The sequence below is a fragment of the Oreochromis niloticus genome, linkage group LG22 (assembly GCF_001858045.2).
Source record: "Oreochromis niloticus isolate F11D_XX linkage group LG22, O_niloticus_UMD_NMBU, whole genome shotgun sequence".
NCBI classification, from domain to species: domain Eukaryota; kingdom Metazoa; phylum Chordata; class Actinopteri; order Cichliformes; family Cichlidae; genus Oreochromis; species Oreochromis niloticus.
In genome coordinates, this window is record NC_031985.2 from 12,051,973 (window position 1) to 12,079,364 (window position 27,392).

Genomic DNA, 27,392 nt, shown 5'->3' on the forward strand with positions numbered 1-27,392 from the left:
ACCCTAGAAATCAATCGCTGTGCATGCCATAGCTGCATTTTACAGCATGCACAGTGTTTAACAACATTTTTCAAAACTCACACTTTATTAGTGATATTAGTGATTGAGATTTTTTTAATCTGCATGATCATCCGCTTTAGGTAAAACTTCCCTAAACATACTGTTGTGAGGTGGAGACTGGCAGTACAGATGGGTGGATGTGGATGTTTGTCTGTGAACCTGGCATTCCTCCCCGCAGATCAGCACAGTGGAGTTGCGTGGATCAAACCCAGAGCCCTGGATGGACAGCAGCGCATCGCCACCGAAACTACCTGAATGGCAGATTAAAGGGAAACAACTCATTCAGTAAGCTAATAAAAAACTGGTTAGAGGATCAAAAGAAATGAAGGAATAAAAGAAAAAGACAAAAGCTGCACAGTTTATTTCACTGTGAAGTATTTTGAGACAAGATGTTTGAATGATCAGTTCTTCATTTATTTGATTCCTTTTTACAAACAACTTAAAAAGGTCAGACAGATGCGACTCTCACAAAAATTCTGAATGCATCCAGCATTGTTATTCCCGACAGTGGGCTTTCTCCCTGGAGACATCATTTGTTCTGTTTTCTTAATTCTGTTTACTTTATTGCTTTATATTCAATACAAAAATTTTTTAAGAGGAATGTTAGATATTCTTCAAATTAAGTAGCCCCAGTAAATATGGATTTATGCATCTACAGAAAAAATTATTAGGTTTTATTTTTTTATTTCACGATTAGGTCTGTCTGCTTTTTCTTGTTTTTGTTCTCTCTCAATAAGCTGATTAAATAAAATGCGGATGAACAGAGAGTTTTAATATTGCTTACCTTCACTGGGCTGCACACTGCTGAGCGTCAGTTCATATGTGAACATGACTCCTGACTGGGCATAACCTTTGACCTGGTGACGCAGCATGACTGGGTACGTCCCCCCTGGATTGTTTCCTGCGGCGAACTGGACCTGTGTGTCGGAAACCGTGGAAACATTGCAAGGGACGCCATTTACGGTGATGGTGACGAGCTGAGAGTCATTGCCGAAGCCTGAACCTGTCAGGGTGATGACGGACCCGCTCGGCCCTGCAGGAAATAAACAGAGGAGATGAAGAAACTATATAAACAAAGAATCTGAGACAAGACTGGTGGCTTTGTACATGACAAGACATCATATATTACGGTACTGAATGAGACATAAATCTATAAATGTCATGAGCTGGAATAATATTTTATCTGTTCAGTAATAATAATGATAAATTATGGCAAATGAGACTGAACCAATTTCCAATTTTCAGTGACTTTTTTCTGTATTCTTCAGCTTTGCTTAATTTTATCGAATAATCTTGCAAAATACTGTCAGTATTCTTTAAACAGACTGCAGAAACTGCAGTAGCCTCTGCTTGTTATCTTTCTGTCATCATAGTTACCTGTGGTGGGGCTGATGGAGCTGATGACAGGAGTGTGGGTGGTGGAGTAGGTGAAGTTAAGAGGAGGATACTGCACAGAGAAGACCTGCAAAATGACGGTCACCAGCCCCACACTGTTAGGAGGCGTCAGGCAGATAAGACGACCCGGCGTCACCTCCTGAATCTTGCAGGGTTTCCTACCAACCGTCACGCTTGTGTTCCCTGGAGCGAAGCCATTTCCTGTGAAGATAAGTGACGTTCCTCCCGCCAGACTGCCCACGTTGGGGTTCAGGGTTGCTTGTGCCTTACTGCTCAGGGTGACCTGACCAGAAGCGAGGCCTTTGCTTCTTACAATCACTTTGACTGAGTGGTCACCTGCAGGCAGAGCGCTGACTCTTGCACTGATGTTGCCGTCGGTCGCGGCGGTTACTTCTAGCTCTGTTAACCCAGCAAAAACTGCCACATCATCCACGCTGCTGCCAAACCCTGAGCCAGAGATGGTCACAGTAGTGACATCATCAATGCTGTCCGGGGAAATGCCGGTAACTGTGGGAGTGACGGACGAGGAGTAGCGGAAGGAGCAGTTTGAGTGGCAGGTGCTTTGGATTTGGCCCATGTAAAAGATGACATCACCGACGTGTGGCTGAGAAGCCGCCGTGTCACAGATGATCGAAGTGTAATTAAGAGACTGGATGCGACAGAGCTCGCTGGCTACAGTTAAGAGTCCCTCTGAGAAGCCAGAACCACGGATGAGGAGCCTGGTGTGGCCAGTGGGGCTTCCAATAGGAGGCGAGACTGAGTCAACCACTGGAAGAACCACAAAGCGACGCTCAAGCTCATTTGGCACAGCGATGACGGCGCTACCTAGGTTGTTGACTCTGACGGCCACAGGGAGAGCAAGGCCGATGGGAAGTTCACTGCTGGGGCTGAGCTGGCAGTTAATCTCAGATTGGGAGCTGTTGATCACCTGACAGGGCTGATCTCCCACCATCACCTGCAGCACACAGAGCAGACCACTGTGGGTAAGAAGTCTGAACAAGAGCTATACCAAGGCTAATCGAGTCTAGCTTCAGTTAAAGACAACACATTTATTGGTCAAAGAACTGAGATTAAAATGACTTTTCTAAATGGTATAATGAAATTAACTATGTCTTAATTGAAGCTTAGGACTACAAGCATGTGTTTGAATTCTTTCATTATAATGATGCAAGTGTTTTATTAATTTAAGTATTTTGCTTTAAGGTCTTACATCCACAAAGTCCTTCTACTTTACTTACTACTTCATTTAGACCACTACTGTTTTTTAATACACATTTAGCTAAGGTTAGTGTTCATTTGTTTAATTTTTAATTACTACTTTTTTGAAAATTCCAGCTAACTACTGAGCTTTTCTAGCATGCTTTAATGCAGCAATGTTATTTGTGCACTACATAGACTGTGTCTAAAAGATGGAAATGGCTTCTAGGAAGCAAAGGCTGAAGTGTCTTGTATCTGTATTCTCTCTTATGGTGTCAAGAGGAGTTGGGGCAACAGCTGTGGTTGACCAAACCAATTACTTTCCTGAGTAGCTGATTTAAGTTAAATGTGGTAAGTTATGTTTTTTGTTAGCATCAGAAAGGACGGTAAACTCATTAACTAATGACTTGTCAAGCACACGACAACAGTGAAAACACTCAGTATCCTAAGCAATGAGTGAAGTCACAGTGGCCAAGTCCATTGTTTATATACAGTCTATGATTTATTGGTACACTTAGCTAACAGTGTCAGCTGCATAGTTTTCCAAACAGCCTATTAGGTAAGAATTTATTAGCTAGCAATTTATTTCCATTTTTGACCATTGGTTATCTTTTTAAGTCACATGCATGGCTGTCTGTTTCTACTGTTTATCCATCAGTTTTAGTTCTTAACTTTTAGATCTCAACTGTCAATTCAGGTCAACAAATCATTTAATTTAATTGTAGTTTCTTTTTTTCCAGAATGCTTGATCCATTCTGTCTCTGGATACCAAAATATCCCATGGAAATGACTGCTTAAAGTAGACTGAATAGAGCTGCCACTCTAATGTTCCAGACATTTTATTAAATAAAGGCTGAATAATGTAATCAGTCCATTCAAAAGATTCTGGGAGCGCCACAGGCTGTACTGTTGTTTTTTTTATTAAACTATATTATATATCAAACAATTATGTCATACTAAATATACTCTTCAGCATCCTAATGTTGCAATGTTGTATTTTAATGTATAACATGGGTCTTTAAGAAGAAATATGCAGGACAATCACTGACCAAAGAAGATATTTTACATTAAATTCATTTAATGATGCGGTCGTAAAAAGTTCTGCTAACCTCATTAGCACAGGCCACGTCGCTGAAGCTTTTGCCCTTGATCTGGATCCCTTTGTGGTATGAGCCCTGGTTAGGAGAGATGGAGTAAACCATGGGAGTGGTGCAGGCGGAGGTACTGAGGGAAAGCGGATCAGTCTGATTGGGCTGTTGGCATTGCGGGGAGGCAACGCACTGTGACGCTGCTCTGGAGACTCGACGTGAACCTGTAGTAAGTAAATCAGAGATCATTACCTTTTATTCTACCTTAGAACTGGATAAATCAATCACAGCTTCTTATCCACTTATATTAACTCACTTCCAGCCACATGTCTGGCCTCAATGCCCTTCACTCTGACAGAGACCTTGCTGCTCTTTTCCTCCCGACTCTTGACTTTCACAACTCCCTGCAGGAGTCTGAGGTTGGCATTGTCTATGTAGCCACTGCTGTAGTAATAAACCCCGGGCGCGGTGAAACGGTAGCTGAAAAATCCTGAGGGACACGAGACCCAGATTGTAAAGACATCACATCAAGTCATGACAGATTCTTGGACACGCTGTGCACTTATCTAGTTCAGTGTGGCTCACGCATGTTGAAAGGAGTAACACAGCACACTCATTCATGCACAACACGTGTAGCTTATCATGACATCACTATACATACACTAAATGAAAGGTGTCCAGTCATTCTCATATACAAATCATGAAATCTAGACATAATGAGGTCATGTTTTACAAGCGGCTACAGTGTGCAGCACAGTAACAATAAACCAGAGTTTAATATCATCAACATGGAGTAAGTACAAATCAGAGTTTATTACTTTTTTATAATGATTTCTGAAAATTAAACTGCCTATCACCTTACCCTGTTGGACCTGTTTGTGTTTTATTTATTTATAATACTGTTTCCTTTTTGGGCGGGAATATTCCATTCAAAGTTTTGAACTTCCTAAATCCAGTAAATAAAACAATTTAAGTTGTCCAGTGTACGCAGGGTGAAGCACAGCGATCAATGTGGGATAAAATAAAACTGTAAATGAGAGTCCAGAGGATTATATCTGAATATTTAAAGGGAAACAAAGAAGAACCATAGCAACACAAACTTAATTAACAAAATCACACACTGAAATCTTAAATTTATGATAGTGCAGAAGAAGTTATGGTGGATTGTTTTGGTGATTGGAGATAAAGAAGGAAAAACCTTTTCATAAATCTGTGCACAGCTGACTCTGGTTCTACCTTGGGCAGTTTTGGTCTCTCCACTGGTGAAAGGTCCTCCTTCATAAGTGGTACCGCTCGGGCTGGAAACACTGAAGACCCGGTACCCAACTTCCTGAAAGGCTGGTGCCTCCCAACGCCACATTACTGTGTCGCCAACGAATGCGGTGAGTGAGGCTGGACTCCATGCATTTCCCTGCCCATAAACTGGAAAACGCATGGTTACGTTGAATAACATTTACACAAAGAACCAACAAACACACACACGGATTAAAGTGTCTGATATCTAATATAATCTGAGACATTTCTTTGTGAAACAGTTGCATTTTGTTTGCATAGAGACTACAGGCGACAACTTCCTCGCAGGTGTGTGTTTTCTGTAAGTTAATCCTCTTTCTGTTGTACACAACTTCAGCTTCTCAGATTTAGTTTGACAGCTGCACAAAGCACAGAAACATAAAACTACCACGATCGAATCCCTGGTTGGTAACGATGTGGGTCTTCTCCTCTGATTGCACAACACACTGCAGCTCATTCTCTGAGGCGGCCGTCACTTCACAAGCAGCGTTTCCTGTCACAACGCAAACAGAAAACATGAAGGAGATCAGTGATTCGGCTCTGTTACAACACCATTTTTAAATATTTGCAAGCTTTTGCACCATCATAAACTTCCATTCATATAAATTGCTTAAATATATTTGCTAGTAAAACACACGGTTGGCATGATTAAGACTGGATCACATGTTGCTTACCAACAGACACAGTGTTGTCAGATACGTTGCTGCTGAAACCAGAGCCAGAAACGGTCAGCTCGGTTCCTCCCATCAAAGAGCCGAACAACGGGGAGATGCTGTAGACTTCCAGGATGTACTCAATGGTTGTGTTTACACCATTGCTGTAAAACAAAAAACAGACCAGCTAAGGTAAAGGCATTAATAATGGACTTATGAGAATTCATCTTAAACTGTGTCATTTGTTTTGGTATCTTATTAAAACCTAACTTTAGGATAATTTCGACCAAATTTTTGATCACTTTGTGACAAATGATTCTGTACATGCAGTTTGTATGACCTGGTGACCACTGAAATCAAAGATCATTCAGATAACGCTTTGAAAGAAGATGGCAGCATTTGCTCCAAGAAGGTCTTTGGAATGTTTTGGGGTAAAAACTGTGTCAAATCCCCTTAGGCTAAAAATATCTTTTGGCTTTTGTTTTCTACATCATTTGTTGTACATTTTAACTGGAAAAAAATTACCCTCAAGATTTTCCTTTATTGTCCTCATGAATGGTGGGAATACAAATACATGGCACCATTTCATGGAGAGAAGATCATTTGGGCAGGTAGAAAAATTACTGATCTTTATTAAATATTCCAAGAAAGTCGAGTCTATTTTTGAGGAGCACTTAACAGAACATGATATCTGCCTTTTAGATAAATTCATCTACTGTCTATGATCTATGTACAGTGGTCCCTCGCTATAACGCGGTTCACCTTTTGCAGACTTGCTGTTTCGCAGATTTTTTTGTGTGCAATTTTGCATGCTTTTTTTATGTTGTATTTTTATTATTATTTTTATTTTTTACAGCGCATTGTGTTCTGCGTCCTGATTGGCTGTAGACCATTGTCAATCAATCTGGTCCCATGTCTCCTGCACAGTACAGAATGCTTTCAGCTTGTTAAATTTACATACATAAATTTACATTATATATATATATATATGTATATATATATATAGAGAGAGAGAGAGATATTTATTTATTTAATTAGATTTTAATTACATTTTCAAATCAACCCCAAATCCTGTCTCGCTCTGCAATAAACCATGCTCCACTTTTTGTGTATTTATTATCCTATTATTTCTTTATTGTTGTCCTCTTTATTTTCTACTCCTTTGAAGGGACCAAACTCTAGCGTCAGGAACCTTGGCACAGTCTATACAGTGTATATTGACTGAATAAAACAAATGATATAAAACAATGTTTATATCTGACCCATACAGAATGCGCCTGGGCCCATCTGACACGTGAGAAAACAATTCAGCAGTCTTTCATTTTTGCACGTGAAAGATGAACTCGTGATAGCGCTTCCAAATTACTCAGTGCATCTTTGACAGACGCTGTACCTCGTCTGGGGGTAGCCATTGTTCCCAACCTGTACGTCCACCTCATGCATGCCAGGTGGCAGCACAGGGAGAAGACAGGTGATGTTTGTTGCCGTCCAAAGCACGGTGACACATTCCTTCCTTCCTACAAGCACGATGCTGTCATTGTCTTGCTGCCCGAGGTTTGAACCTTGGATGGTGAGAACTCGGTGGCCTGAACAAAGGAAGACAAACAAGTATGCCAACTCATATTTCCACCAGCCTCTGTCATTAAAGTGCCAAGATGACTGGCACTTGTCACCTCACTGGCTCTCATTGTTCTTCTTTTTTAAAACATGAATGTCACGGGTTGTTCTGCAGATTAATAGAAATTCTTTTAGTGTCATTTCTTCCTAGTTGTTTAGTATAATTAGACAGTAAGCCATGCTAGCCCCCTGAGCCAAGATTCTCAAGCTTTAAAAGGCTAAAACTGGGTAAACCTGCAAATCAGCATTACACAACTCAAGACTATAATAAATGAGGTTTCCACACACGCTTTCAGCTGCTGTCGACAGGTCAGAAACATGCCAGCTCTGAGCAACAAAGCCCAGACAGAACAAACAGCACACGTCAACATTTTGGCTTTCTCTGCCATTAAAATACATTCATTCATATATTCAAGAACACATTTCATGTGCTGTAACCTATTCTGTGTAAAAGTTACTGACAAAAATACATAAGCCTTCAATATTTTCTGGGTTCACTGTTTTCATAGCAGTAACTGAATAATAACAAATGCACTGTGCCTATATGTGGTTTACTTTTTGTATGAAGAGGCTTGAAACACAATGAAGAAACACTGAATCCTTTTCTTTTCAAGCACAAAGGGGAAGCAGACTATAGAACATGTACGCAGCATGCGGCAGACAGTTAGGACTGAAAGTAACCTTTAAAGGACAAAACCCACCTTCATCCCCCTTATTAAACTCATTAATCTTTATTTAAATGAATCATACAATCTCTATAGCTGTGTTAAAGGTTATTTGATGCATAAACACAACAGCTCCATTCAGCATAAATAAAGGAGCTGAGCTTACCAATCACAGTGGTGGTCAGGGGATTCAGGCCTGTGATCTGTGGGGTGAGGTTATTATCGTAGGTGAAGGAGCTGATGGCCGTCTGACTCATGTTTCCCAACAACACTGTGACCGTCTGTGATCCCACAGCTCCCTGAAATAAGCATTTTAATAAAAGTAAGTACCTTATTCAGAGCTAAAGGTGGGAAATAATACAAACTTACGTAACATAAAGTTACGTAAGTTTTATTATGACAAGACCATATAACTATAACTATGTCACTTCTGGTCATACTCTGTCTGATATGACCAGTGGCCTGGTGGTGAACGTAGCATGAACTTATTTCTTTATAGCAAATATTACACAAATATTCTGTTGTTTTAATGCATTTAACAGTTTTTTCAGTACGCTAGATCGCAAAAAATGACTGCAGTAGTTGGTGACGTCTGACTGACTACAAAAACGAACACAACGATACATATACTATATATATTATAGTAGCCATGCAAAGTGTCATTTGAAATAGTTTTAATAGGAAAATTAGTGAAAAGAACAAGTTACACTTACAGTATAATAGCAACTCCAATGGATTTACTTGAGCATAGAGAAATTTTGTAAGTCACTTAATACGTCAGTTCTCATTGTTGGATTAACTTCAGCACAAAAAAATATTCACTGATATAGAAACATTATTAAAACATCCTACGAAAGCTCCAAGCTTTTTTTTATTTTTTTATTTTATTATGTCTTGTAATTACTATGCATGATCCAGCAAGTATTCACCTTAAATTTAGATTCTTAGTGTACCTAAAAAAAGTGTTACAGTCTTTTTAATATAATGCAATGTAACTACAGATCTGGATATTGGATTTGATATTTAAATATGAAATTATTTGAGTAAGTTCTACCTACTGTGCATTTTCCAGTTTGAGTTCTTCTTGTTTTCTGCTCCTTTACTTTTTACTCAGTTCTCAGCACACTACACTACAGCTATTTTAACTGCATGCTACACACTGTGTAGGAATGAGTTTGCAGTGTGGGGACTTACTGCTGGTGTTCTGCATTTCAGTTCAGTGTCAGTTGAATCAATCACTGTGCACTCTGCACTGCCAACAGTAACTGTGGCGTTCTGGCTGAAGCCAAAGCCTCTCACTGTCAGCAGGGTGCCTCCTGAGGAAAAAATAAAACAATAATTATCTCGCAGAATTATGTGTTTCATGGTTCACATAGATGATCGTGGTTGTACCTGCAACGCTTCCAGAAAGCGGAGAGAAAGAAGACACGATTAGCTGGTAGGTAAAGAGGAAGTTGCCGTCTGAAAAGCGTGAATCGCCCAGAGAGGGGAAGCTTACTGACACTGGGTAGGTGCCGGCACTGGTGCTGCCAAGTCTGCACACTTGAGTGGTAGCTGAAATATATTTCCCATGTTATGGTTAGTCTCCTGGAGACAAGTATCATCTGAGTTATCTTAACGAGAACCTAGAGTAAAATGTTCACTTCTCAAAAATAACTTTACTCACCTGTGGTTGCTTCAACGTGGCACCTGGCCTTTCCCACCATGATGGAAGCATTTTCACTGCTGAAGCCAGTCCCAGTGACAGTTAAGAGAGTCCCCAGACCATTAGAACCTGAAACATTATATTTAATTATATAAGCTGCCTTCACCATACAGTATGGCATAAAAACAGAAGGCATAATTTACAACATTTACAGGACTTGATCAAATAATATGAGACCGGCAACAGGCTTTATACGAATACTGTCAAAAACTGGTGTTGATTGACAAGTTTTTGATAAAAAACCCTTCACTAGTGGGCGTTTTGTTCAAAGCTGGAGCTCCTAAACTTCAGAACTGTCTCAATTTTCAGATAAGCTCAACTGCATCACGAACAGCATTCAAATCCAAACTCGCCAGCTTTTTAAGCGTCACATTAGTTCTGACTCACTGTGTCATTTCTGTGCATCTATTCTATTATTAATTTATTCTTTATCAATTAGAATTATCATTTTTATTTTATTACTTAATTTTGTTTAACTTAAATGTGCAAAGAGACCAGAGTCAAGTTACAAAGTAGAGCAGGTAACAGTAACTTGGTGATGAACTGAACACCTTGAGAAGGGCTGATTCCTGTCACGACTGGAGTTTTCTCTTCGGACCATATAAAGCCACAGTCACCAGAACACTTTGATGGGATGCCGTTGATTTGAACCTCCACCTGCGAGCGGTCATGACGAGACAGTTATTAAAGACTGCTGTCAATCACTGCTGTACAAACAAGTTATTCAAGTAAACATGCTGCCTGCAGGCACAGAATATAAAAATACATCAGCTTTATGCAAACAGACAAAACAAAACTTGCTCTAGGATGCACGCTAACAAAAACACATTAACAGATTAGCTGTAGCTACAGCAGACGGTCGGACACACATAACTTGAAACTTAAAACCACCTGGGCTGGAGGCTTTTTGATTTGCAGTCGTACCTGTGGTTTGTTTTCCCACACTCGGAAAAAGTCTCCTGTCAGGCTTCGAATCCACAGACCTCCCTTTTGTGTTTCCGTGGCCGAAACAATGACATTTTCCCCGACAACTGACGAGTAATCGAACTGTAGTGAGTGAAAATCACAATGTATGATGTACGTTTATACCTTTAATGTACATCTTGTTATGACTGATTCATGTCATTGAAGCTTTTGTTACATTTCTATGTAGCTAATATGGATATTTCCACATATCTAATGTTGTATCACAATAGTAGTTTTAAGCAACTTATACAGAAACTGCCAAAATCAAAAAGTCATGTCAGTGATTGCACCAAAAATATAAAAATGTAATAATGAAATATACTAAGTTTTAAATTTTAAAACTATTTATTAACATTTTATCATTCATTAATTTTGTATTAGGGCCTCATTTAGCTAATTTGGTGTTCATTTCTTTTTATTTATTTTCCTGTAGCATTTTCAACAAATTGTATTTATTTATGTATTTTCTTCTTTAAAAAATACAAATGAGCAGACTGTAATTTGGTGTTTTGGGGTCAAGGAGCACATGACTGCTTCGAGTCGGGAGATCATTAGAGAAATGAAGCTGTTAGCTAATCTAGCAGAAGAAAAAAACTATACACAAAGTCTACATTTATTTTTAATATTATGTTATTGATGCACTCATGGAGACCTTTATTTATTTCTATTTATTTATGATTTTGGCAGCTTCGGTCTTTCATAGGGTTTTCTTTATCAGAGAAAAAGTAGTTAATTTGCATTTTAATAGAGAAAGGGTAAAAGAGCAAAGACATAAAGGAACACAAACACAACAGGAAGCGGTGGAGTCAGACCTGGATCAGAGGTTGGTCTCCTGGCTTTGTGAGCCACTTAACGCTCCACTGGGGACGTCTGCAGGTTCCAGACTTTTGGACGGTGACCTGGCCCATCCCTGCAATTCCCTCCAGTGCATACTTCAGGTCCTCTTCACTGATGTCCACAGACAAACCTAAAAACAAAGACTTGTTTTGTTATTAAAAGCATTTTTAATGATAGGTGTGTAAAGATATCCACAAATGAATGATATTTGTACTACATATATTAGATTTCCCCTCAGAAATGCAGACATAACGTTACAGAGCTAACACTACCAGAAGCTTCAGCTCCCTGTTTCTTTGTCTTTGAGCCCTCAGAAGGTTTGTAAACTTTTAAAAAGAGCTTTTGTGCATTTACTTTGGATTAATGTCAACCTGTCATCCTTCACAATGGCAACAATGGCATACGAGTAGCGTGGAAGTCAGCAATTAGTTATAGGTCACACAGAACTGAATCTTTTGGATAATCCTATCTGTGGAACACCGCGGATGCTGTCAAGGCAGCTGTTGCAATGCAAATTCTACTAATGTCTGTCTGCACTACCTCCAGCTCGACCACCGTAAATCATGGCATCAAAAGTGCCGTTCAGAGGAGGGGAGGCTCGGTGAGGGCGGGCGATGGTCACTGTGGCAGCTCCTTCTTTAAACTCAGCCGCGTCCTCACTGTTGTTGGACATCTTCAAAAGACAGTGAAGAGAAAAAATATCAACACATTTTCATGAGTTTTCTTAATCCTGGTTGTAAAGTGTGTGCCAGGTTTAAGGCCTTTTTTACCAACAGAAAATGGATCATGAGTGAACTCACTTTAAGCTCATTGTGGGACAGTGTTTAAAGGACTCTCTGGATGTTGTGCTCATTATATTGTATGTTTGGTTCAAGTGGTGGTATGATGTATGCTGGGTTTTTTGTACACTTACCTTACTTATGTTAATGAGCAGCATAAACTAGCTTATTCTATAAATACATCCTGTCACAAGAATTTCACTCACTGTTTTCAAAGGAAATAAGATAGTAAGTAGCATCCAGGTGCTGCTAATTAAATCCATTCATTCACTGATTATCAACAAGTGTGACCTCCTCTGTATGTTTATGATGAAAGAATTTCATGTTTTGCAGCCACAGGACTGGGCACCATGCAGTCTTTGAGTTAATCATGAACTATTCTGTATAACAGTCAAATGTGAGGTCATCTAAACAAACAAAAACGCTTCATCTTATTGATACTAAATGTGGTTCTACAAGCTGGATTTTAAATGGGAAAAGAACACCTGTTAAAACAACATGAAGCGGAAAACCCACATAAACTGCGCAAAGATTTATGTCAGCTTTAACTGAAAAGGCTGACATTATAATCAGTCAAATTTCTCGGTGCCAGTCTTTACACAGTGCTTTGGTGCTGCTTCTGCTTTAATTTGTTAGCCAAATAATGACTGTAGAGCAGGTGGAGGCTTGACACGCATGCAGGATCATTAAGGTGCCTCTCTGTACTGTAACTTATATCACACGCGTGGCTGCAGGTCACTGAACATTTCTACTGCTTTCATTCACATTACTGAGGCAACACTGATCTCTTAGGCAGGACATTTCAATTTTGAAACTTTATATCTACTCACTCTTCCTTTATAATCTTTTGGTTTGTTTTACTGAGACGATCCGTAGACATCGTAACACAATAGCACAGAAATGCAGGCTTAACTTTTAGCCTCAGTCCTTTCTTTGTGTGGATTTGTTTTCCAAGAAACACAAGCCAACAAACCCAAACTTATACTGTTACTCCAATAAGATCCCACTGTATTGGCCTTACTGGGAAAGCCCCTTCTTCTCTCGTTTAATTTTAGCAACCCAATATTCTTTTTTTTCCCTTTTTTTTCTTAACAAAAGTTAGGATTTCAACGGCCAAAAATAGTTGCAGACCAAGAAAAAAAAATCAGATTCTGCACTTGGATATGTACAGCATTGTAGGAGAGGGACAAGACATGATGTATATAACATGTGCTTTTTGGTTTTCTGTTTGTAGCATAGTTTCTATTAAGGAATAACAGCTTAACAGGCATTGTTTGGATGCAGGTAAAAAGTCTAAGTGAGTCAAAAAGACATTTGCCAAAGAGCACCAGATAACTAATGCTTGGCGAAAATGTAGCTTAGATTTTTCTCCTTTTTTTAAACAATAACAAGAAGTCAGAAATCAAAAGCTTTGCCTTGATAGCCACAATAAAAGGCCTGAAAATTTCCCAGTTGCATTAAGAATGCAGGCTAGAAGAATGTAGGCTACAGGTAGTTCCTACTTGCTAAAGCTCAGCGTCTAGTCTTCTAGTCTAGTCTGCTGACTTTTAATAACGAAGCCAACCTGAACTGAACAGACATTACATTTGTGGTTTCCAGAAATCTAATGACTTCTTAATCAATATTTCTATTTTACACATCTAAATTAACACATCTAAATCCTACCTGCAGGAAGCCAACGCCTAGCAGTGGAAAATCAAATGCACAGTCTGCAGGTGTGGCTTTGATCTCATAGCTGATCCGTGAAGTAGACGATGCATGTTTGCTGACGGAGATCAACTCGAAGGACCGACCAGAGTCCTCAAAAGGAGCGGGTCTCCTCCTGTTAGGAACAGCTGTGCAAAAAAAGGAGGAAAATTAAGTTGATCAATATTTAATGAGGGAGGAAAAAAGTGTTTAAGACTCCATGTATAGGGATCATAGTTATACATATAAAGGTATTCTGCAAACAGTAGGATAGAAATGAAAAATTTTACTTTTCAGCAGAATATTAAGATATTTGAATACTGTCTGTACAATTAAACAACAAGTACTATCCAGCTCTGTACCATTTTCATCAGTTGCAGTGGCCATCTTTCCAATATGAACAGCATCTATGTAGAAATCTTCACCAGAAGCATCCTTGTACAGGTAGAACTCCAGCAGACTGTATCTGCTCCCAATGTATTGTGTCTGCAGAGAACTTCGCAGATTCATGCATTTGTAACTCCATCTGTGAAGAAAATATCTTATTTACACGCTGCACCGATATGTAATTAGTGTCTTTGCACATTTTGGATAAATCAAAAGCACTTTTAGGACTTCACTGACTTGGAGCCCTTGTTGAAGATAGTGTTGATCTTTGTTGTGAGTGTTAGCGTTTGGCCTTTGTTGTCCTGGTAAGTGAACCTCATTCCAACTTCATCTTTCAGCATTCCTTTGTATGCAAAGCAAAGCTGGAAGAACATTAAATGAATATTTTTGAAAAAGCTAGCTGCACAATGCATCAACAATAAATACATAAATGATTGATTTTACCATTGGGTGCTTGTCCAATGAAACCGGTCCATATGTATCTCCAGACTCTGTTGTGTAGCTGTCCTTGAAAAGGATCTCGGCGTTCCTCAGCGACCACCGGCCACAGAATCCCGAGTGATCCACAGGCGTCCCTTCGTTGGCAATATTAAACTGATGAATGGAAAAAAGCAGAAAACTGAGAATCCACAATCAAATTATCTAAAAATTTAAGAAATCATTTCTCACAGTTTTCTGTTTCATTTTTACAGACATTTCTTTTCTGTTTTAGTATTTTTATTTGTCCTCACTAACCTGCGAATTGTTATTTTCAAAGTCTTTGAAGTATTTCACATCAGTGCCTTCAAAAGTCAAGATCTCCCCCGGACACTCTGCTTTCATCAGGTCTTCCAGAGCCGACTGAACCTGTTCACACAAGTTGGACATTAGTTACTTCAAGACATCACACCTTTAACAATTCTGTTTTTGCATCTTTCGATAGCTATTTTCCACAACAATCTTCATCCTAATCAGTCTGTGAATAATATGACAAAAATATCTCAGCTAAACCTGAGACAGTCACTGGACTCTTTTTTCAACAATACAGACCTCAGATTCGGATGCGTTGAAGGCGATGGGCTTTGTAGGGATTCCTCCCCAGAGCAGAGTGAAGGTTTTCATGTTGCTCCTCCCCTTGGTAACCTCAGTAACAGTGATGTTGGTGTCCGAACCAAAAACCTCAAAGTGAAGAGGTTCAAAGTCACCTACAAGCCAAGAGAGCAAAACACACAAATTTAACACCCAACAAAAAAGTCTGTTGCAAAGCTTTTATGCATCCACCTCACATTGGTTCTTCTTACCTCTGTCAGAATTGAAAGTGACTATAAAGTGAGACCCTTCGCTGCTTTGTTGTTTGGTGACCATGACCGTGTCGGGTTTGATGGACCACAGGCTGTTCAAAGCTGCTTCTACCTCAGCTGCTGAAGCGCTGACTGTGATCGGTGCTAAACGAGGCAAAGATGAGCAACAACGTGTATTTTGGGGTTCCATCAAATTGGACCAAAATATGCAAGTTTTTTTGTGGCTACCAAAACCAAGTTTACTCAGTGTTTTTCACATTACCAGTCATGGCACGTCCATAGCCGAGGCTGAAGAAGGCGCTACTACAGAGTGCATCAGAACAGCTGCTGCTGCTGACAGTCACGTTTTGGACTTCCTTGACTCCAGCCACACTGGCGGGCCACATGTCAAAGGTAACCACCTGGTTAACAGTGGAAATGAGGCACAAAGGCATGAAAAACATCATTCCATCCACTTTCTTCCACTTATCCAATTCAAGGTCAGAGGTGTTCCCATGCACAATGCAAACTTTGCAAAACAGGAGCACACCTAGCCTAGCTCTGTCCAACAGAGGGGGCTATAGTAACACTATTTAATGCTCAAACTTGTAGCATGTTACTGTATCCTGTCTTTCTATTTTTTATTTCTAAGCTAACTAACCAAACATGCTCCTGGTTATGAAAGAGTGTATTTACCCAAATGTCCGACTACATCTTTTTGAGGATTTGCAGATACTTTTGGATGAGTTGTACATTCACAGCATTAACAATAATAATAATGTATACTTGATTGATCCCTGTGGGGAAATTGCCCTCTCTGACCCATTGACTCAGTGGGCAGCCACTAAGCGGGCGCACCAGGGAGCAGTGCGTAGGGACAGTACCTTACTCAGGGGTACCTCAGGGTAGCTGTTCAGTGTATTCAAACCCCCAACCTTCAGATCATGGGGCGACCACTCTACCTACTGGGCTATCCCTGCCATTAGAGGTCGTCCAGGCAGATAAAATACCAAAACATATAGTGTGAAGACATTTTGAAGCATTCTGAGCTGTCTTCATCACACCTATGAAAATATATTGGACTCAGCAGAACTTTATTATATTTAGCTGTGTGAATATATTGGTCGTTTGACTTATTTCTAGTAAAATAGCTGGAAGTAGCTTAGACTAGGCTTTACTATATATACTAGTCTGATGGCAGGCTTGGATAAGGGCGTATGACACCTCTGAAAGGTGAAGCTACCACGTGCTGTACCTGCTCCTCATCAAACACGTCGTAATCAGCAACAATGTTCTGGACTTCATTGACAGCATCATCCGTCTGGTCTTCTGTGTAGGAACTCTCCCCTTGGAACAAGCCAAAGTTGATGGTAGCTGCACCGCCATATTCCTGTTGCAGAATTTCCATGTAATACCTAAAAAAACATTTATAATTATTTTAGGTATGCCTATAAAATCTTTGTGATACTTTGGATGAATTATTTGGGGTAAATAAAGCAGCAGGCTGCCAGGCTTACGGTTTGTCTTTCTCCAAGGCCAGTACTTTTGACTTTTGTGACGCCAGTTGTGTGTAGTCACTGACATAATATGGCTGATATGCAACTTTAACCTGATTAAAGGATTAAAGGATTTAGGAAATTATTATCAGTTAAAAACAGTAAGCTGTACTGTGATTTGAAAAAATCTCGTCACACCTTATTTTCAGGGCGGCTCGAGTTGCTGAGATAGAGATCACATCGATCGTCGCACTGCAAGTATATTGTGTAGTTGCCGGTGGCAGGAGGGACAAAGAAGCCTGTAAATCGTGTGGTGAAGTAATCCATTTCTCTGGGGAAGACGTGGGGCATGGAGTCGATCCACTGAGACCAGTAGCCAGTTGTGTTCTTGTTGTAGCTCCAAATACTGCTGAGGGAAGAGGGCCGTGAGTTGTTCCACACCTCCATTTTCAAGCCTCTTCCACCTTCACATGAAAAGTAAAAATAAGGTATGCAAAAACGAGAGGTAAATCAGTTAGTCGCTTAATCAAGGAAAGAAAATTAAATGCCAAAGAGATGACATATTAAATGTTTTTTTAGCATAATAATAAATAATAAAAGCAATCAATAGCCTAATATCAGCAACAATGTTAATGTATTTCAGGGACATACTGCTTTTGTCCCTGAGCCAAATGCTAAAATTAGTCAAGATGAACAACAATAAGATAAAAGGCTTAAAAGTGTAAGAAAAGCTACATACGAAGTAAATAATGAACAATATGAACTCATTTCAAATACTGAAATGTCAACAGAGTGTTACAACATAAAATCCCAGTGGTGACAGATGAAAACCAGACTGGCCTGAATCAGACAAACACGGAAAAAGCAAAGCAAATAAAAACAGAAAAGGCAAGCATGCAGCGAGCCGGTACGGCTGCTTTTTGACCTCGTTTTAACACAAAGGACAGGTGAGTTATTTTTTTATCATCAAAAGGTTCTGTGGTGAAAGGATTTTTTTTTCTTTTGGACAACAGTATCTCCTCATAGCCCAGATCTGGTTAATCTGGCAAGAGTATTTTTTTTGAATACATGCAGAAGCTGGTAATCAATTTAAATAAGTTTTGTGCACCTTGAAGCAAATTTTACAGCAAAGGAACAATAAATAACAAGTCATTAAAGATTAAGATGGTATATGGGTCATAACAGATCACCCCCTCAGACTCAACATGAACTTTGTACAAATAACTTTAATACTATATTTAAGGAAGCCATACAATATTTAACCTTCATTCTATGAATATTTACTAGAAATACACAGCTGTGGATCAGGATCTGCTCTTCATTGATAGAACTTGGAGACCTTTCATATGATATAACTTGTTTATATCAGCCACATCTTCCATATGGTGATGCCACCACCAGCGAATGACCAAAAAACTTGACCCAGAGCTTTCAGTTTTAGGACTTTCAAGTTGTATTTATTATAAAATATTTTAATGTTTGATTATTACTTTTTTTAATATGTAGATTTTCATCTTGATGTCATTCCTTGGCCTCAGTTTTGAGTGTTTACTTCCAGCTTCTGTTATTTTAATTTATTCCCTCAGTGTTTCATCCTCCTGTGTCTCTTCTGCTACAGTGAGTTATTTTATGTTTCTGTATTTCCCCATGTAGTTATGGCTTTCACTTATGGTTTATTTGTTTACTAGTTACTTGTCATTTATGTTTTATTACCTGAATTATTTGGATATGTGTGTTTTCACAGCTCTATCTTTTTTCCCAAATTAGCCCTTTGTGCATACATAGCATGGATTTGTTATTCTTCTCTCACTTTTTGCAGTTTGTATTGCTTCCTATCCACCAGTAAAGGGTGTGCTTTATGTTTAAGCCTGCCTGTACAGTCAGTTTTTAGGTCTGTTTGCATATGCTGAAACATCCAGGGTACCAATGTGTATTTAAAGAAAAGTTAAAGGTGATTATGTTCCTGATAGAAACAGAGGTAGAAACTGAAAAACATTAAAAGGCCTGTGTGTGTTTTTTTCCATTCACGTCATCGTGACTGAGAACTTTTCTGTGATGCACGATTAAAGCGATTGTTTGTAGTGGAATGAAGCACAGAGCACATCAAAGTCAGAGTCCTGATAAAAGGTGACAAGAACAAGATGAAATCTCTAAGACAGCAGATTTGTTGACAAATAGATACTTTAAATTCTTCCACTCATCAAGTTGTTCAGAGATTCCCATGTGTTACTCAGATAATTACACGGTATGACAGCGGCAGGATGGATTAAAACAAGTGTCGGTTAAAAATAAATACATCAGAGGAGACGGCACGTTCTCACCCGGGTAGACTGCCGCGTTCTTGTTCGTCTGGTGTTCTGCAGTCTTGCATGTGATTCTGTCATCGTCCACACTCTGAACTTCACATGGCAGGCCTGTGGAAAAATATCAAACGTCAGCGGCTAAAAGTACATTTTAGCTCACATCAACTTTACACACACATGCAGAAAAAACAAAAAAACTAAACAGCATGTTTTTATCAATATGATGGCTAAACAGTAGTTAATCTGATTACACTTTTAAAACTTGTAATTCAACATAAAGTACTTCTTGAAAACCTCCACCTATAATCCACCTTTAACTTTAAAAGTCTACCTTTAAAACAAAAACACAATAATATAATCTATTATATAATTCATGTGTGTTTTAGGTTTTTCTTTACTTATTTTTCAGTTGGCTTAATATATTTTTTATTTCTTCCTGTTATTCATTTTGTAACTTAATTAAAAATAAATATAAATCAAATATATTACGATATATGAATATATTTTTCTGCAAATATTTTTTTTCCATCACCACTTAGATTTTATGTCTTTGTTTCTTTCTACCATCATACACTTGTACAATTTTGTAACTGGTAATGTTTTGTAGCTACAAATTCAATGGCTATTTCTACATTTAACATCTTTAAAATCATCTATAACTTCAAATATGCAAATATATAAATACTTACAGAATAAATTACGGTTTAGTTTAATATTTTCTAACTGTAAAGCTCATAAAAAACTAATTAGTCTCCACATTACACTCTCCAGTCTGTTACTGATTATTTGTGTGTCACATCACAGCTGACATGCATTTCCACTGCATTGCAAACACCTGAATTTGGTGATCTGTATCGTTATCTTTGTGGAGAGGAATGCCTTTAAACGGTGATTCCATATCTGTTGTCTACATACTGGGTTTTATAGTTCAGTTACAGTGTCACATCTATTATTATCGCATATGTACCATAACTGAAAGTCAGCAGCATGCTACATGACTCACGAAGTCCTTGGAAAAGCAGCATTTTTGTCATGGTGTGCTGTGTTTCTGTGCTTTGGAAAGTTATTTCCTCTGCTGTCTGACAAGTCAGTGGTTTTGTTTTTAAAGCATGCAGACATGCTGTTGTGTTGACAAGGATTATCGCCTTTGTGTGACTTGCAGTTTGAACAACACATAGAGATTTGTTTAGTGGAAACACGTGCATCATTCATCCATTCATGCTGAACACTTTGTGCTGAAAGCATCTTTGAAAGTTGTCACGTCTGTTGCTGGTTGGTGTTTTTATGAGTTTCTGTTCCGATGGTGACGATTACCTCCAACGAGAACGCGTGCTGGTTGATCAGTTTCATCAAAAAAACGACCCTGAACGGTCAACAGAGTTCCACCCATGATGCTACCCTCTGAAGGAAAGACCCCTGTCACCTCTAAGAAAAAGACAAAAACAAGGAATAAATACTAAATGTAAGAAGTGAATCATCATGAACAACAAATATCTGCTCTCCTAAGTACCTGCAAAGGTCTGAAACATGGACAGCTTGCCCAAAGCGGAAACCCTGTAGAGCTTCTTCACTGCCTCACTCCTACAGATTGTAAAGAAAAAAGAATGGCTTCTTCTCGGCGCAATTTTCAGTTTATCATCTGGAACAGCTAAAAATGTTCAGAAGCCACAAATTCTACATTAAACGATTGAAGTGTTTTACCTCCCAAAGTCTGCATCAAGAATGTAACTCAGGTTTTGATGACCTGTTGGATACAAACTATATTACTAAAGGGTTGTTTGGAAAACTTGAAAGTGACATATTTTAAGAAGAGCTGTAATTTCAGTTTGAACAAAGCCAGCCTACCAACAAACGTCCCCGTCATTTTGCAGCTCATGTATCCCATTTGTGAAGATTCAGAAACCAGTTGTAGGTTATACCTTAAGATATATTGTGCAAAAAATGAAATAACTTAGCCTTTTCTTTTATAATGCTCTGAATCTATTCAATGTAGAAAGCACGCAGGTGAACAACTTACCGTTCATCTGAGTTGGGTTTAAGCAGCTCACAAGGCATCCCTCCCATGTAGGATCTGCAATAAGAAGAAGATTACAGAGGTGTACAAATAAAGTTTAAGAAAACTGATGGATGAGCCTGGATCTGTTACAGAATATTAACAGACTATCTTCAAATCATGACCTTTTTTCATTTTATAAAATTGCTTTTTGCTGCTTTGGTAAGATTAATTGGTTTACAGAAATAAAATTTCAGTTATTTTAACATTTTCTACCTCAGAAATCTGGCGTTGATTCCATTTGAGCTCAAGTCTGTGTTGCTTCCGTATACATCGGTAAAGATACGTCCATACACGGTCACCAGTGTGCCTGCCATGTCATTAGAGTGGGATTAACATCAAGTTCAAAATGAACTCAGTAAAATAACTGAATGCAGAACACACGTTACCTGGAGGACCACTGACTGGACTCAGAGATTCAATAGTAGGCGTGCGATACGAAACAGTCTGAAAAGAGTTAAAGTAAAGGTGATAAAAAAAAAAAACAATGACCACGACAAATCCAAAACATTTACGTCATAAATGAAAGTATCTGTGTTGCATTCAGACTTACTGTAAAGATGCAGAGCCAACTGTAACGGCACATGCTGTTGTCAGGAATGGGAACACCATCCACACTGACATGGATTTCATAATCATCATATGGCATGGGTCTGTGAGAGACAAAGTAATGATTTTAGATGGCAATGACATGCAGGAAGTAGCTTTAAAATAGAGCCATCATTATAATATTCAGTATATTGAACATCAACAGCCAGACTCTAACTAAACAAATACTCAGTGTCAAGACTCATATTACAGAGTACTTCTGCAGGGTGTTTGTACAAGTTGTGTTATTTTTAAATGTAATATAAAAAATGAAAAACTGGAATAAAATTCCACTTTCTAGCTTTATGCAATAATATGCAAATATAGATTCTATACAATTATGCATACATAAATGATGCATACAGTACAAATTTTTGGTAAAAATGGGCCAATATGCGTGTGTGTTTTAATTCCCTTCCCTCATCCCCAACCAGTTGAAGCAGATGGCTGCCCCTCCCCTGAGCCTGGCTTTGCTGGAGGTTTTTTCCTTTTAAAAGGGAGTTTTTCAGTCGTGCTGTTGCCGAGTACTTGCTAATAGCATTTTGTCTGATTGTTAGGGTAGGTATCACTAGGTATTGTGAAATAAGTAAATACAGACATGCTGCTAAAGTATGCCTGGAACTGTACCTGGTGTAGCACATGATCTGGTTGCTGTGTGTGGAGTCTCTCTCCACATCACAGGGGACTGACAGGGTGTTTGACACCAGGGTCACACGGTTTCCAAACATGTCGTCTACTGGATTCAGCTGGAACTGCCGCTCCTGTGCAAAACCTGGAAGAAAAAACAGGGGCAACATAATCGTAGAAGGTAATTGTTTTTGAGAGTCACATCTCGTAGCATCATCCCACCAGGCCAGCAGGCACAAGGACTCTCAGGACAGTCACAACTGCATTAACAAAGCTTCTTCAGCTGCATCTTTTAGCTACAGAATAGCTTAAAATGGACTTATATCTCACAATCCATCATAACTTGTTTTACAAAGTAAAAGAATGCCCACACTTCTTTTTAAATTTACTTGTAAACATCATTACGGATCTCTTACCATCTCCTTGAATAGTGAGTCGTGTGGCTCCATTGACGCTTCCTCTGCGTGGCGACACGGAGGTAACGCGCTGAGCATCTGTAAAATTGAATTAAAACAACATGAGAAATCTTTTTTCCTCTCTATGAACAGCGAGCTAAAAAACTGAGTTTAGAATAGAAGTTGTTGTTTGTTTTACTTTACTTACCGCAGCAACACCAAAGGGCGAGGAGGAGAGCTGCGGCCTTCCACTTGACCTCCATCCTGAAGAGCTCCCAGGTTACTTTCCTGCCTCACCTGCGCCCCTCTCTCGACCAATTGTGAATCACGTGACACAAAAGTACTATTTAAAACAAAAGTATTATTGACATTTATTGACAGCCATAGAATAAATTTATGTACTAAAATATACAATTATTTTAAAAAATATTATTTTTAAAAATTGTATTTTCCATTTTCCAGTGTGACATTTATGTGAACAAAACTCACCAGCAGTGAGAAACCCTTTTTAACCTCTTGACTGGGAAACAGTGTGAGTTCAGGGACGCGCACTACCTTTTTATAACGTGCTCAGGGTCCCGCCCCTCACCTGAAACTGGGAGGAGACTGGAAGAACATTTTGCCGCATTTATCAGATTTTCAAGATGTCTGCATTTAAAAACAAAACGAAAGTGAGTCAAAAGCGTGATAAATAATGGCTCCATGAACACGGAGCGTAATGATCTATGAAAATGTGGAGAAAGAAGTGGAGCTATAAAAAGCTAAAGTTTGCAAAGTTATACACGTTTTGCATTTGTTGAGTTTCAGTAAATATGGCCTTTGTGTAGCCTTTGACTTTTTCACACCACCGTTTCATGACTGCTGGATTAAATTTGCATTAAAGTGCAATCATTTTCGCTGTGCACAATGTGCTCTTGAAGTGGTCTTCATGTTATTCTGTCCACGTTTCATTTATAAAACACATCGTACAGTAGTGCTTCACATTAGCCCTTTCAGTCTTTGAGTGTTTGTAAAACTGTCTGTGATCATAACAATGATAAATAAAACTCCTTGTGATGCTTGCAACCTTATATTAATTGCAGATTTCCTCTTCAACTAATTTGTGCCTGGAACCATAAAAAGAAAACAGATCTAAAACTGGCAAACAGTAAATAATAATAATAATAATAAATAATGTCAAACATAGTTCACTGACAGATTACAGACCAGTCTCTTGGTGACCCTTTTTCCTTTAGACTATGTCTATTTAAAAAAATCCAAACAATGCATAGAAAGATTGCCTAATTAAATTCACCAAAGTGGGTGTAATATTCATAAATATGAAATGATTCGAAGGGTGTCCTCATGACTTTACAGATGGAATCACGAATGCCAAACCGCTGTTTACCTTCAGATGCCTGACATCAGAGAAATATTTCAGCATGATAATCATCCAAAGCACATTGTCAAAAATCACACGAGTGTTTCAAGAACAAAAAAACAAGTTGTTTCAACTATTTCACCTGACTTAAATCCAACAAAACACCTTCAAGGTATTTAAAAGAAATGTAAAGTAACAAACCTCTTCCAGATTGTTACCAAATTGTCTTTGAGCAATGACGTGACGTTGTTCTTCAACACAGGTATTCTCCATGTACACCTGTACAGCTTTGTTGTGATTGCAGGGGATTTTAACAACAGCAGTTTAAAGACTGCTCCCTAAGTTCAAGCAGAGGTATGAACATGCTGGACTTATAATCAAACCCCCACCCCCACCTCACCCACTCTGATCACCTTTCTGTTACGCCTGAGCCTGCTTACAAACCATTCCTGAAGCGCAGCAGACCAGTGAGAAAACAGACCAGGATCTGGCCAGAGGATGCAGCCTCAGCACAGCCTCAGCACTAAAAACTGCTTTAGGAACACCGGGTGGGGGGTGTTCAAGACAGCAGCCTCGCAGGGAGACCAGATAAACAATGTGGAGTACGCAGAGGCAGTAAACAGCTACATTGCTAAGAGGATGTCACTGTAGTTAAGACCTTCACTGCACGTGGCAACCAGAGACCCTGGTGGAGGATGAGACTGCTCTCCGTGTGGCCAGGTCTGCGAGGGACACCTCTGCGAGACAGGAAACACCAGACGAACGTGGCAGGGAGTACAGGCACTGATGAATTCCAAACCCATGCAAGGGGTCAACAAAGATGACACTTCTTTTCCGGACAGGTTTAATAACTTCTTTGCATGCTTCCAGGCATCAAACTGAACATACAGAGGGAAAGTGGGTTCTCCATTATCTGCAGGGCCAGCTGTTATCATAAGTGCAGCAGATACCAGAGGACCCTGGCCAGGGTCAACCCACGGAAAGCTGCAGGTCCAGATAACATCCCAGGACATGTGCTCAGAGACTGCACTGGTGAGCTGGCAGATGTCCTAAATGATATTTTTAACATCTCCCTCAGTCAGGCCACCGTACCCAGATGCTTCAAAACATCCACCATAGTGCCAATAGCAAAGAAACCAGTTTTATCTTGTCTAAATGGCTACGGGTCCGTCACATTGACAACAATTGTGATGAAGTGTTTTGAACAGCTTATCAAACCACACATCACAGCCACCCTTCCTGCATTAATTGACCTGCTCCAGTTTGCTTATCATCCTAACCACTCCACAGAGGATGCATTAACCACCACCTTGCACTCAGCCATCACCCATCTGGACATATGCCATACTCCTATTGATTTTAGCTCAGTGTTTAACACCATCATTCCACAGAGACTACTAGAGAAACTCCACTTACTGGGGCTGAACACCACACATGTCTTGGGAGAAAGATCTCCAAACCCACCACGCTGAGCGCTGGATCTCCTCAAGGATTTGTTCTCAGGCCGGAAGATACAGATCCAGCACACTCCTCTCAGTATCAGCGACTGCCCAGAGAGTGGAAGACATCAGGTTCTTGGATGTTCAGATCTCGAAGGACCTGAGCTGGGACAAGAGCATCTCAGTGATCACAAAATGGGCCCAGCAGGGACTGAATGAAACAAGCCTCTGTCCCCTCCAGCATCCTCAGGACTTTTTACAGAGGCATGTTCTACGGTATATCAGCGTGGTGTTCCAGCTGCAGTATGTCAGACAAAACAGCACTGCAGAGGATAGTTAGAGCAGCTCAGAAGGCCCTTGGAGTTTCCCTCCCCTCTGTCTAAGACCTTTTCAAGAGCCACAGCAGGAGCAGGGCACTGAAAATCATAAAGGACCCCTCACCCCCCCTCAATTCTTTGAACTGTTGCCATCAGGCAAACGGTTATAAAAGCCTCCAACAGCTTCCTCCCACAAGCTGTTAGAATGCTGAACTGTTGATTTGGTTATGTACACTATCATACCCAGGAGTCTTTAGAATTAGTTTTAATTAGTTATCTTTCTTACTCAGTTCTTTATTTATATAGTTATCTTTTTTTTCTTTTAAAGAGACTATTTTACAGTGATGCGTCTGGGATGCATGTGTGTCTGATTGTGCAGGGCAGGGTGGTTGCATGATGTTTGTGTGTGTTCTAATATTTTTAAGACCCTGAACAAACACCCTTTCATTTTGCCTGCACTACGGCAGTATGAACAGCAGAATTGAGAATTTAACATTTAACAAGCTAAATGAGGCCTGTAGAGTCTGAGATGTAGCTCATATATCAAAGTTTTATATCAAAATTTGCTGGGATGTCTCCATTACGTGTTTTCCACTTGTGACTGACTAATCTTTCTCACTGTAGAATGATGAGCTTCAAATTATTTAGAAATATCCTTTACAAACTTCCAAGACTGATGGGCAGAAACAAGTGCTCTTCGAGATCATTGCTGATGTCCTTCCACCTTGGCACTGCATTAACACACCGGAAAGCTCCAGAGCAGGGAACTGCCAAAACTTCTACTTTTATAGAGGTGCTCACACTTGCTGATGATCAGCTATTCAAGTGCATTTGATTAGCAGCTACTTAGCCTCTTAATTCCTATGGAGGCAGTAATGATGTACTTTTTTTCACACACTCTTTTTGTATTTTGTGCAGCAAGTTTTGTTTTGTTATTTATCTGAGATAATATTTATCTAATTTCAAGACATGTTTAAGACCAGATCATTTTTTATTAACTCCTGATCCGTAAAACCTACTGCCAATCAACATTATTACTTCTGGGTGTATTTTCTCAACAACTGTAAATAATTCAAAGTTTGAGATGCAATTATAAGTTTTTGGTTTTTCGACATGGGCGACAGACTGGGGACCTGTCGAGGGTGTCCACTGCCTTTTTCACTAAGACTTAATCTGTCTGCACTTTTGGGTTTGGATCAACCAGACAGGTAGCAATTACAACAAGAA

The 27,392-nt window shown here is 39.4% G+C and overlaps 1 protein-coding gene across 4 annotated transcripts in view; it reads right to left on the bottom strand.

Annotated features, from left to right (window-relative positions):
- Positions 1 to 25,673, bottom strand: part of pkhd1l1.1 (PKHD1 like 1, tandem duplicate 1) — a 44,750-nt gene extending 19,077 nt beyond the window's left edge. Inside the window, exons 1-42 of one of the 4 annotated variants that reach the window (XM_019350491.2) lie at positions 24,611 to 25,673; positions 23,539 to 23,697; positions 23,258 to 23,392; positions 23,071 to 23,148; positions 22,655 to 22,799; positions 21,993 to 22,092; positions 21,829 to 21,886; positions 21,656 to 21,749; positions 21,404 to 21,457; positions 21,232 to 21,305; positions 21,088 to 21,130; positions 20,897 to 20,967; positions 20,701 to 20,811; positions 19,405 to 19,497; positions 17,282 to 17,547; positions 17,105 to 17,196; positions 16,843 to 17,002; positions 15,871 to 16,009; positions 15,609 to 15,752; positions 15,358 to 15,512; positions 15,064 to 15,174; positions 14,773 to 14,922; positions 14,566 to 14,690; positions 14,304 to 14,467; positions 13,921 to 14,090; positions 12,017 to 12,149; positions 11,452 to 11,606; positions 10,598 to 10,720; positions 10,225 to 10,330; positions 9,635 to 9,742; positions 9,361 to 9,522; positions 9,163 to 9,284; positions 8,135 to 8,267; positions 7,080 to 7,272; positions 5,708 to 5,850; positions 5,422 to 5,526; positions 4,977 to 5,162; positions 4,057 to 4,230; positions 3,762 to 3,964; positions 1,438 to 2,410; positions 845 to 1,093; positions 162 to 311 (exon numbers count right to left, since the gene is read on the bottom strand). In XM_019350491.2, coding sequence (XP_019206036.1) covers positions 162 to 311; positions 845 to 1,093; positions 1,438 to 2,410; positions 3,762 to 3,964; positions 4,057 to 4,230; positions 4,977 to 5,162; positions 5,422 to 5,526; positions 5,708 to 5,850; positions 7,080 to 7,272; positions 8,135 to 8,267; positions 9,163 to 9,284; positions 9,361 to 9,522; positions 9,635 to 9,742; positions 10,225 to 10,330; positions 10,598 to 10,720; positions 11,452 to 11,606; positions 12,017 to 12,149; positions 13,921 to 14,090; positions 14,304 to 14,467; positions 14,566 to 14,690; positions 14,773 to 14,922; positions 15,064 to 15,174; positions 15,358 to 15,512; positions 15,609 to 15,752; positions 15,871 to 16,009; positions 16,843 to 17,002; positions 17,105 to 17,196; positions 17,282 to 17,547; positions 19,405 to 19,497; positions 20,701 to 20,811; positions 20,897 to 20,967; positions 21,088 to 21,130; positions 21,232 to 21,305; positions 21,404 to 21,457; positions 21,656 to 21,749; positions 21,829 to 21,886; positions 21,993 to 22,092; positions 22,655 to 22,799; positions 23,071 to 23,148; positions 23,258 to 23,312 — 6,070 coding nt within the window. In that variant the 5' untranslated portion in view covers positions 23,313 to 23,392; positions 23,539 to 23,697; positions 24,611 to 25,673. Of the gene's footprint in view, positions 1 to 161; positions 312 to 844; positions 1,094 to 1,437; positions 2,411 to 3,761; positions 3,965 to 4,056; positions 4,231 to 4,976; positions 5,163 to 5,421; positions 5,527 to 5,707; positions 5,851 to 7,079; positions 7,273 to 8,134; positions 8,268 to 9,162; positions 9,285 to 9,360; positions 9,523 to 9,634; positions 9,743 to 10,224; positions 10,331 to 10,597; positions 10,721 to 11,451; positions 11,607 to 12,016; positions 12,150 to 13,920; positions 14,091 to 14,303; positions 14,468 to 14,565; positions 14,691 to 14,772; positions 14,923 to 15,063; positions 15,175 to 15,357; positions 15,513 to 15,608; positions 15,753 to 15,870; positions 16,010 to 16,842; positions 17,003 to 17,104; positions 17,197 to 17,281; positions 17,548 to 19,404; positions 19,498 to 20,700; positions 20,812 to 20,896; positions 20,968 to 21,087; positions 21,131 to 21,231; positions 21,306 to 21,403; positions 21,458 to 21,655; positions 21,750 to 21,828; positions 21,887 to 21,992; positions 22,093 to 22,654; positions 22,800 to 23,070; positions 23,149 to 23,257; positions 23,393 to 23,538 lie in introns of all 4 variants that reach the window. The other 3 variants (XM_025902071.1, XM_025902072.1, XM_025902073.1) reach the window with 3 other exon arrangements.
- Between the last annotated feature and the right edge of the window lie 1,719 nt (positions 25,674 to 27,392).